Below are 12055 nucleotides of genomic sequence, written 5' to 3' on the forward strand. Positions count from 1 at the left end.
ATGGTAATTTATGTCGAGAGTAAAGTAACTTAAATTCGACTCGGTCGACGTTTTCCCCTCTAGTCCATTTCTGTCAACGTTTCTGTAATATTTTTTTATACGATACAACACACAAACAATTTTTGCGGATGTCGTTCGTAATATTCTTTTATTTTATGAGAAAAAGTTGAGAGAGAGAGAGAGAGAGAGAGAGAGAGAGAGAGAGATCATATATCAAGTAAATGAAAAAACATTATAGTTGTATCACATTGTTATTTGAAAGCAATTTATTGTATAAAGTAATTATGACCATTTAATTCTCTTTTCTCGAAGAAATAATTGAATTTCCTCTTTCCATCTGATGCAATTTTACATATATGTGAATATGCGAGAAGGGCGAATCAAAATGCCATCAGCTTTCTAGTATCATGAAAATTTCAGTGCGAAGGATATCAAGATATAAAACTTACAGATGATATCCTCATAAATGTAATTTAGAATCAATTTATTTAAGCTGTTTTCTTTACAGAGTTAATAGGTTACGCAAACTCGCGGGTAAATTACGCTTTATTTCTGTGAGATATCTCCGATAAAATACGATATTGCTTCAATCTGTTTGTTACGTAATTTGCATTATTTTGACGGATGCAATCTTGGAACGCACAAATCGCGGCTTGGGGAGAACGGGCGCGATGTAATTTGATTCTCGTTCAGTCTGGTAGTAAAGAAAGCAGAGTCGAAAACGGCACGCAGCTCGGCCGCTTTCGCCGAGGTCGAGTGTCTCGAAAGAGCTATACGCACTTATTTCGAAAACGAGTGGTCACTTAGCGCAGCGGGGCGCTCGCCTCACAATCGGTAAAAAAGTTCTGGCGACATCCGGAGTCAAGTAGCCAATGGGCGGAGGGCTGATGTTTTGTTTGTTCGGCAAACTGTCACAACAATTCGAGCCAGTGCCAGTGGACCCACCCCTCCGGCCATCGTCGTCTCGTTTTCACGAGAGCTGGAAACTCGAGTGCCACTGCGACTCGTGTCGCCATACTCGAACGTGATTAATGTACCTACGTGTTTCGTCGGAAGAAAAACGAGAGCTCTCCGGCCGGAAGCGGTCAATATTACCGAACGCATCGATCTTCCTCAAAATTCTTCTCCCAAGGATAATAAATTTTCTATTAATTTAAGAAGATAAATATAAGAGAAAATGTGCGCTTAGAATATTGAACTTTTAAACTAATTAAAATTACACTTATTTGATTTTTCTGGGACGCTATATGCAGTTGCGTCTCTCTCTCTCTCTCTCTCTCTCTCTCTCTCTCTCTCTCTCTCTCTCTCTCTCTCTCTCTCTCTCTCTCTCTCTCTCTCTCTCTCTCAATATACTACCTTCGGAAGATTCTAAATTTCAGAGCATTGAGTTAAACTTGTTTTATGCAAAAATAATCTGCGATTTACTAGAATCCAGTAAAAAATAAATCGGTATAGCGAGACTCAGATACCTTCCATGCACTTAGATCCCGGCAAAAATTAGCGGTGTTCGATCTCTTCTCCGTTCTCCGTGCGCTTCGGTCCAACTTTTCTCGAGATTTCTCTCTCTCTCTTTTTTTCTCTCTCGCAATACGGATTAACAACGCAGAAACGAGCGGTACTGACCGGTGAGCTGTTTATGACGTGTGCAGTATAGTCGGCGCGCGGTCGACTTTGTAGCTTTTATGACGTACATAGATATTGCTCGCAATAAGCACCTACCTAAGTTGTGCAATAAACTCCGACAGGTAGTTAAAAATCCACTTTGGCGGGACTCGATGCGCGAAACGTACTGAAAAGCATTGTCCTTGTTCACATCACTTGCGCGTCCTTGCAACTATACCGTGCAAAAACAAGTACAAATTCTACAACGTACTTTTGTCCTACTTTTTCTTATATAAAAATCAATCTTAGTTTTGTTATATTAATTCAATTTTTATTCTATATAAAAAGAACGAATTTAAATTTAAAAACATAGAGGGGAAATATAAGTTATCTAAAAGGAAATCATTATATGCGTACGGAAAGAGAAATAAAAATCTTTTTTTTTCTATTAATGGAAATTTATAGGATTCTTTGTAATTTGCGTCAGCAGTATAAAAGAGATATGAAATATTTTAAGAACACTTGTTTAGCTATTATTATAAAAAATAGTTACCTACGTCGAAAGCTGTTATCGAAAATTGCTTGAAAAATATGCCGCAAAAACTCACCGAGAAATACATCAAAATCATGACAATTAAATCCGGTAAATAATTGCCTGTTTCTATAAAGTCAACTTTATTTTTACTCACATGATAAAATTTGCGTAAAGTCGTAATTACTCACAGGCTGCTACCAAAAATCTCTCAAAAAGCGATCGAGCTGCAAAGCCCGCATCGGCGGGCTTAGCGTCAAGATTGTAACGATCGAAGCTCGTAAATCGATGCCTTGCCGCGGTTCCCCGTTCGGGGCATCGTCGAAGCGAGTTACGGACTCGAGGAGTGAAAGGGGAGGGGACAGGGAGAAATAAGAATGCCGCGTAAGTATAGAGAGCATAATAATCAGAAGTAAATTGCAAATACGTGAGGCTACCGTATTGTAGGGATCCTGAGGTATCCGCGGCTGCGGGGTCTTCGTCGTTCCCGCCGTGAGGCCTTTCCTCTAGGGCTCGTCGTTCCCTCCGTAGGGCTTCCTCGTAAAGCACCTTCCCCTTTTCTCCTCTTCTCATGCGTGTATTCGTGTGAGAGAGTTACACGGACGCGCGCGAGAGCCTAACCTACCGGTAATCTAATTTGAATCCCGAAGCCTCGGTCAGATAATGGAACACGTATCGAATAATATTACGAGCGATTCGATTCGATATCACTCGTAATTCCGGAGTTGGGGAGACCGCAGCGCGCCGCGGGTTCACGGGGGCCAGCCGGCCGACTGGCGGGGTCTCGACGCGTCATGCGAACAACTCATTTTATCGCGTAGTCCGGGATAGCGGCGAATACAGCGTAGGTGAAAGGGTATATCGAGAAACTTTGGGACCTCGTTGGAGCGTGATCGGAGTACGGAGATGAGATCCTGCGGCCGAACGCATTCCTGGTGGATGCCCAAGGGGGGATCGCGTTAAAAATAGAGAAAGCGGAGAATCTCTCAGGTATTGCTCGAACAGCAAAGTATAAGAAAAAATATTATAAATAACGAGTTATTTGATTGAAAAAAGTTATCTTACACTTTTAGGTAGGTACTGCGCGAAAGTAATGTATTATTCTGAAAAACTTTTCGTTTAAATTAATCGTTAGATAAAAGTTAAATAAAAGTACATAAATACCATATAAACAACAATAATATATATTTGTACATTCAGGCCTTAAAAATGTGTCGTATAATAGTATCTTGAAACGGAGCGTGCATTTTACTTTTAAAGAAAATAAAGTGGAATTGGTCACGCATGTTTCAATAAGCTTATTTCTATATTTAACGAAAGTAAAAAGAGTTTCTTAATCATTAGATATGTCATAGTAAAAAAAAAGGAAGTTATTCTGAGGTAAACGGAGCATTATTTTTTTTACTATTTGTGCATAACTTTTCCAGCTACCGACACTCAGCCAATCAGTCATATCGAAATGTAGCAATCAGCGAGTTAATTTCCAAGAACCTCGATGATTTTGCACGGTTTTCTTGTTTCACGTGCTAACGGTCAATTGACGTTCGTCGCTTTCGAGGCAAGACGTTCCGTGAAAAAAAAAAAAAACATAATTAGAACGTGATTTAGAAAATGAGGCAAATTACGTATCCGCTGATGTATCGCGATTGTCTATTAATACCTACACCTTGTTAGAGCAATGCGAGATTAACGCAAGTTGAGTAAACAGACATTGGATATTACAGTATCTTGAATTCATCTCCAATTCTCTGAAATTCTCGGTAGTAAATGATCCTCGTATAATCTGCCATTTTTTCTCTCGTACTACTCGTCTTCTCCTTCTACCTCACGGTCACGCAAATGTGAAGTAGTTGGAGAGCACGGGAGAAGCACAAAGGGAGAAGTGATAAGCACGGTAATCCGGCCGCGATATCTCAATAGGAATAAAAAATCTCTTTGTCCATGTTAATTTGTCGGGTTACTAACGTCCACTCGCATCTATCCACGCAGTCATCAAAGATTCTGTTTGAGAAAATAAATCGTTAGGCTGTTTGAAAAGAAAGAACTTGAATTTTCTCTCACATGAATACGCGCGGGCCGCTCAAAACGTGGCGCTGATGGGGCCTTGACGATAATACCTTTGCGCCTGTTGGCACAGAGAGATTACACGCACCGTGATAGGGCACTGGGACGCTTTCGTAAATTGCGCAACTCTCGGTCGCGTCTCTCCTCAAAGAGACGTCCTCTCGAAGGACGCGGCAAAAAAGGGAACGGCGGGGGGAAAAAGAGTAAGAAAAAGCGGAGGAAGGACACACGGGGGCTTCTTTACGAGTTCACGACAAAGGCGAAGAGCGGAGGCTACCTTTTGTTGAAATTTTTCGCATATTGCTCGCACCGTCGGAAGTCGCGAGCCGCGTTTTCTGTATCACGCTACATGCAAATGAGACACATGCTCTGCCCGAGCCACGTAATAAATTACACGTGTATAGGTAGGCCTAAAATTACGTGCCCCGGCCCCCGTGTGTGTGCCACGCACACCGCCTCGGCTCGTTCGCGCGCGGAGGCACGTAACACGTGTCATGGACGCGTAAGTACGTGTGCACGACGATCCGTGTCTGCCCGTCTTAGGGGATAATACGTGCTTTTTATCGGGGAAATCCCGAAAGAGATCGCTCGCGCTCGCGCGCGATGGCGAATTGTCCTTTCGTCATGTTTTAAAGAGATAACTCACCATCGATCTCGTCTCTCGTGTGCTCGAAATCACGGTACGCCACTTCAAAAAGGAGAAGAAGCCCACAGCGCACGTGATAACACGAACATTCATTCATTTCTTTGTCTCATTTGTAGCGTATATCTGACGCGCGATTTAATTATATGTATGTATAGTGTGAGATAGTTATCGGGAGTTTTTCTATCCTTAAGAAAAACCGTCTTCAAAAATAAGACACTCAATGAGTCTGCATTGCAATTGTCAAATAATTTCAACATTTTTCTTAGACATAAATATATACGGTAACACGAAATTCCTTTTGTTTCCCTTTATATTCGGTTTCCGACTTGGATACGTTTCCGACACGTTTGCCGAAGTGCGAACCGTATTTATTTTGACAGTCAATATAAACGTAACCCTTTTAGAGAGGTTGGATTTTCTGGTGATAATTAGAGGAAGCATATCCCGCGCACACTTGTACAAACACGAATCGATCTTCGTCTCTCTCGATTACCGATACGTTCTCTTTAATCCAATTACCTGAGCGCCGCGCCGGAAAGAAAAATCTGGACAAAGATTTAGCCGGAGCAGAAATCTGGTTGCACGCCGGTCGTAAGGTGAAGATGTAACTCATCGCTGATGTCGGCACTTTTTTCGACTCGTCCTCGGAAAGGCTCGTAAAACCCTTTCGTTTCTTGTAACGCAGGACCACTTTGTCGCAAGAATCGGATTCGCCGCATAGTGTCTCCGGGATTAAGATCACTGAACCGGAGACGAACTCCATAATAATCATCATAAAATTAGAAGTTTATGTGTTAACAGAGCAAGGTACAGAGATATATACACATCCCTTTGCACATCTACAAAAGTAAGGTAAGTGGTACTTCCAAGGACCATTCTCGTGATCATCAATTGTGATCCGTCATATAGGTTCGATAAAAAACCCTTGAAGAAAAAACTTTTTGGCGCCGACAGAAACGTGCGTGAGCTAAAGTATTTGTAGAAAATAGGGTAACGTATTTTTAATAGGTCGAAAACGAGACGGACAGTCTTGTAAATTTCCACATTTTTGAAGGGTAGCGCGATAACTAGAAGTGTAAAAATTTATTAGTCTGATCCCTGCATTGTTTATCGCTTTTTCTGTTGCGTTGGTTTGTCACATTTACGTGACCATGCACAAAATGAGAAAACTTGCTTAATATTGGAAGGGCAGGGCGGAGAGATAGAAGTAAAAAACATGTGGAACTCGACTAATTTTAATTTGAATTATGTAAACGTAAATCATTTGAGATGAGCGACGACGCCAAAAATAATATAGATAAATTGTAATACAATATGCAATGTATCATGAATATTTCCTCCGTTTTTGTACAACAAATAGCAATTTATCTGAACGAGTAATTTTTCTATCCTAATACGCGCAAGTGAAAAATGTCACTTTGAAAAATCAGCTCAACGTTATCTAGATGTCAAATTGAATGCTGCAAATTCCTCGCACATCAAATACGACGGTATTCCATGATAAAATATTCGATATCCCGAGATCGAATGGGTGTCGATCGATATTCGCGTAATGATAAATGCACACGGTCTTCGGCACACGACTGACCGATGTACTTATATCCATTAGGATGATCGCGTAATCGCGCACTTGTCCCTCGTACGCCATCAATCGTTGCGGCACTCTCCTTTTTTGAGAGCTAATACTTTCCGACATCGATGTCGCGCGAGTATGCGCCTAATAATAATATCGTCCGGGAGAAATAAGCGCGCGACCTGAAAAGCGACGTGTCGCCGTACGCCGTGCGCGCGCTAAGGTACAAAAAAATCTCGTCATTTAATTACAGCACATCTAGAGCGCATAGCCCGTAACGACCGCCGCTAATATTAGTACCATTCGCGGAAACACGCTTCTGGAAAGCGATTAACGCAATACGCGGCACTCGCGTTAAACGCCAAGTGATTTTGCGTCACTTCTCGGATCGTGCATTATTAATTTCCTTTTGCCCGTGATCTTAACACTCGAATGAGTTTTGACGTTCTTTTAATTCTGATATAAAAATTATATAGAAAATCTCCGTTGAATAAGCCTGATGCTCTTATTAACTCTAAAACAAATGTTATGTTCGCTTCCCAGTGGAGACTATTTCACAATGCACACACAATATTTAAAATTAACATTCTCTGACGCACACAATAGTAAAATAACTAAGTAACATTTCAAATGGAATATAAAGTTATAAAGTCTGTCATTTTACTATTAATAAAACTCTAACTGGAATGTCGACAGCAAGTTATTTGCGTTCTTGTGCACAAATAATACTATAAATTATACGAGATTGATGTTCATATTTGTGAGTTTTTCGCAAATAATTCTAATGGCTTTGCAGATTATCGAACGTAGGACGTAATGAAACAACTCGTCGACTCGTCGTTACAACTCGTTTAGTGAGAGTGATGCGAAAAATATCGCGGGTAATTACAAAATATTTCCGGTCGTCGCTCCGCACAAGCCATTATTATTATTGACGTTATGAAGGTGTGTCACGCGCGCGCCGCAATTCCCGAGCAGAACGGAAGAAACGGCTGTTCGCCGTGGTAATCTCTCACATGTCGCTTCGGGACATCGCAGATGCGTGATCCACGAGCGAGGAATCAATAGAAAGTTAAAGATCGTCATAACACGTCGATTCGGGTCTTTAACCGTGATCTCGACCGACACTTATCACCCGGCACATTTCCGTCATGCGAAAATTCGAAGAAGACAGCGGAAGAGAGATACATAGTTATAAACATACCCTATACATATACACTTAAATTTGTAGTGTCAAATTATACTTAATTTGTGTAATTTTTAACCATTCTTACAGGTTGCCACTGCTCCTATTCAATTTATTGTTAATTTAACTAAACCAATGGAGTTAAAATAATACTGTTTTGTGTCAAAATAATAAATGTTGACACACATGATAGTAAAAACAACAAAATGTTATTTAACACAAGGTATTGGTTTAAATATCATTCTTTAATATTTAACAGTGTATCTGTCATTATCATTGGAACATTATTTGAATGAATAATGCGAGAATAATCTCTTGAAACATGGGTAATTTTTTATTATTTATTTTTTGTTAATATTAATCGTTATCGGCACGTTAATTTAACATGCATTAACAATAACCAATTAAACCTCATAGTTAGATAACTGAGCACAATTTGCCTAATTGAATAACTAATTTAAAGAATGTAAGTTTTAAAAATACTGAAATATCCGAGGACTTTAAAAGCTAACAATTAAAAGAGTAAAACAATTTCAAAGTCGATATATTGATACATACGATACTATGTTAGACGTAATATCGGAAGTAATTTGTATCATATGTCATTACAAATTACAACAATTTACAACTTACGTTTAATCATATTAAATTGCATTTAATATCAAAGAAGTCACGTTTTCTTCATCGTGTTTTTCTTTCGACTGCGTGCATTCATATGTTCTTTGCAGCCTTTTTTGCTTATTTACGTCTTAAAACTGTGTTAATATTCATCGATTACAAGTTTATTGAAACGTATTATACATCGGTATTATACATCGAGTATTACTCATAAGTGACTCGTCATACAGGTCAAGTGATGCGACAGAGGTCCGGAAAGGTTGCAGATTCTAAATGTTTGCGCGAGCTCGGTTTATAAGCGTTTGCTGACTCGTATTTTTGGCACCTGCCACCTAACGCACCATGAAGTTTGAAACGTTCCGTACGTTAGGTTACAGGGCTGTAAAGGAGTGAAATAAAGCGCCGTTTTGGAAAGAATTAAACGCGGCTAACGCTTCCTGACTCTCACGAGATGCATTAATCGAAAATCAAAACCCGTAATCATCGCCGACACTTAAACTCACCGATTATGAGCGATTCTGCGACTTTTCAGAATGTAAACGCGACGTAACGATATTTAGGCAATCTTAAAATTGCATGGCCGAATTTCGAAACTCATCGTCGAGCGATTTGCATTTTTTGCACATAACTAGTTATATTGCGGCTAGACATTGGTGTTTTATGAATCGCCATAAACATTCAAATTACATGTCTCAATTAAAAGCGAAAATGAAAAAACGACGATTATTCGCTCAAAACTGTTTTTCTTCGTTCGCTTAAAACTGTTTTTAGTTGAATGATGTTGCCGTCGCTTGGCTTGAATCGCGAATGCCTTGTATCTTGTATCGCGCGAAGTAAAACACTTATACTGCATAAAAACACAATAAATATATAGGATGCCCGACATGTATATGTACCGTATTAAAAACATTATTTTCCTGAGCGGGAATTACTTAATGGAAGTTCAACGATTGAGATAAATAAGTATCATTAAAGAACTAATTTTTCTCATTTATTCTAATCACACCTGATATAGGATAATCAATTTTCGAACAATTTCGCATTTCTTACTATCAATAAATCATTAACCAATTATTTTTCCTAACGAATAAGATGCGAAGATAAGAATTAGAGTATTCTAATATTTCTTTTTTAAGAATTATTTATTGCTACGTTATAATAGAAGTGGCAGTACAAAAAACAAGATAAAATCCAATTTAAGTATTCAGCTAAATAGCAGTTGATTTTATGAACCTGCTTATCCATAATTAAACAAATCATATATGTATATAAAACACGTTAGAGAGAAATTTTGTTAGAATATAAGATAAACAAAATTCGTTTCTAGGCAAAGATGTATTCATGTCTCAAGAATCATAGTCAGTTTCACACAATTTCCCCCGAAACTACCTCTATAATTGATAAGAGACGTATTCTCAGGACATATTGCAAATCCAGTCACAAGCAGAAGTCTGAGGAATGTGAAAGTTTGCGAGTGCTTACCCTGACTGTGCTCGCCCGCGTCAAAGGTCTTGCTGGTCATTTGGAAGAGTGCGTCCAAGGGACTGCCCTGCCCTGTGGTTCTCTTGCCGTTTTGGCCAACGTGGGAGCCGTGCTGCTGCGGCATTTTCCTCTTGAGCTGCTGCTGCTGCGGCTGCTGGAGCGCCGGATGATGCAAACCGGGATGAATGCCCGCGTGATGAAGCGCGGCGTGATGATGGTGATGATGGGCGAGCGGGTCCGGGCTACCGGAATCCGACACGGAGCTCCTTCCGGACGACGAGGAGCTGCTGAGGGGCGGCTCGCTGATGGAACCGGACATGGACGCGAGTGACATACCCATCAGCGATAGATCCCGGGGCCCGGTTGCGTGACTCGGGTGACTACTGTGGTGATGGTGGTGGTGCAGATGGTGCTGGTGATGATGCTGCTGCTGCAGGTGATGACGGTGCTGATGGCTGAGGCCGGAGTCCGCCGTATCCCAGGGACGGACGATCTTCGCCTTCGGCCGATGCGACAGGATATCGAGGATACTGAAAGACTTGACTCCACGGTCATTGGATTCCCGTTCCCTCTCATCTTCCTCGTCCGAGTGCTGCATCTGCACCATTTTCAGGCGCTTCAGCGGCTTAAAGTAGTCATCCGTGGTACCAGCGGCTGCCGCTCCGTTGCTCCCGGTCCTGCTGTCCACCTCATCCTCCTCGTCCTCGTCCTCCTCGTCGTCCCTGAGCGTGGTGACCGAGTCGCCGCTCTCGCGAGTCCTGCTGCCAGTTCTTCCATTGGACATCCTGTATTCCCCGTTGCGGGAATAATCCCTGTCCTCGTCCTCCGTCATCGAATCTCGTGGATAGGTTCTTCTGGGGCTCAGACGGTCGGCGTAATCCTCCCTGGAGGAGGCTAACTCGTCCTCCGTATTAGGCGTCGCGACTACCAGCGGCAGCGGGCTGGGACAACCCACGGAGATCTCGTCCTCGTCGTCCTGAACGTCTCCTCGACCCGGCGAGCCTCTGCACGACGTCCGTCGGTGCGCCGACGAGCCGCTCACGCAGCCGGGCGTCGCGGCGCTGGAAGATACCGTTGTCGACGGCGACATCGTGTACGATTCAGTCATCTCCGTGGTGCACATGCCGCGCGGATGTAGGAAGGAGCTAAATTAGAAAGCTCGAGACACTCGCCTGGTGGCTTTCGGCAGCCAGTCGCGAGGCCACGGCAAGTCAACCCTTCAAGCACCGCGCATTCTTCCGATAACGCATTTACGTCCTAAAACTGTTCACGGGAACTCCACACGGTTTATCAAGTCTCATTCACTGGCCTAACATGTTCGAGTCCTCGACAATCTTCGCAGGGAGCCCGCCGACTCGAGCCACAGTCACGAAACCAGTCGCACTAATCGCTATCGATGACCTGTCAACGCACTCGTATTCTCCGTCATCGCGCTCGAACCGACACATGAGTCACATCATTGCCTTGCGAATCCGTCTCCTATTTCTCGTCCAAACATTTTTCTCAAATTTAGTAGCTTCCGTCAAATGTCAGCTCGCGCGGACAAGAGACGTCAATTGTCATTCCGTCAAACGTCGACTCATGTCCTTCCTTCTCATTCTAGCGTACTACCATCGTCGTCCGTTTGAACACTAAAACATGATACCGGGGTTTACTGGCGAGCAAGCTGCGGAGCGCCTCTTCGCTCTGGAATGTCCCCGGCAACCTGTTTGTGCAGAAACTCGACCGGATGTCAGTCCTTCTTCGTTCGCTATCCTCACTGAAACACCAGCACACGGAGATAGAGACACCGCGTCCTGACGCCGTGCGTCGCTGAGACACCCGCTGCGAGCGAGATACGCGCGCGAAACGTCAATACGTCGGCGTTTAACGAGTTTCGGTGCTAAGGAGGCAGCTGGGTGCCTCCTCTCAAGCCAGTCGAAGCCGGTGACGCGAAATGGTACGGTGGACGGGGATACCCCGGCGCCGGCGTTGGGCAGGCGCTTTCCTCACGACCGACTCGGCGCACGCGTAGAAGAACGGTGGAGCCGTTCGGGACCAGCCGCACGCTTCGAAGCCGCTGCCACGGCACCGGGTACCACCTCCGTCGCGAGAACGCGCCCCTTTGGCGGATCCGTGGGCCGGCCGAGATCGGATCCCGCCTACGGTAACCCAACGTAGCCGGTACAGCAAAATGACGCCGCCGCCGCTACGGGATGGAATTTTCACGAGACGTACTTAACATCCCGCAGCGTCGCGGCGGGCGCGACCGTCCTTCCTTCCTTTCGCCCCCTCTGCTCCCAGCTCCCACCCTCTCCCTCTCTTTCACTCTCTTTATTCTACCTACCCTTCGAAGTAGCTCCTATCTCGCGC

At 43.2% G+C, this 12055-nt stretch overlaps 1 protein-coding gene and 1 long non-coding RNA gene across 2 annotated transcripts in view; one reads left to right on the forward strand and one right to left on the reverse strand.

The window, feature by feature from the left end:
* The window catches only part of LOC143897023 (uncharacterized), a 48856-nt gene extending 37185 nt beyond the window's left edge, over positions 1-11671 (reverse strand). The window contains exon 1 of the mRNA XM_077405311.1: positions 9704-11671. Coding sequence (XP_077261437.1) covers positions 9704-10826 — 1123 coding nt within the window. The 5' untranslated portion in view covers positions 10827-11671. The remainder of the gene's footprint in view (positions 1-9703) is intronic.
* Positions 1-12055, forward strand: part of LOC143897140 (uncharacterized) — a 164407-nt gene that overhangs the window by 109232 nt on the left and 43120 nt on the right. The window lies entirely within an intron of this gene.

Source organism: Temnothorax americanus, unplaced genomic scaffold (assembly GCF_048541705.1).
Source record: "Temnothorax americanus isolate GAGA-0224 unplaced genomic scaffold, ASM4854170v1 Scaffold2, whole genome shotgun sequence".
NCBI classification, from domain to species: domain Eukaryota; kingdom Metazoa; phylum Arthropoda; class Insecta; order Hymenoptera; family Formicidae; genus Temnothorax; species Temnothorax americanus.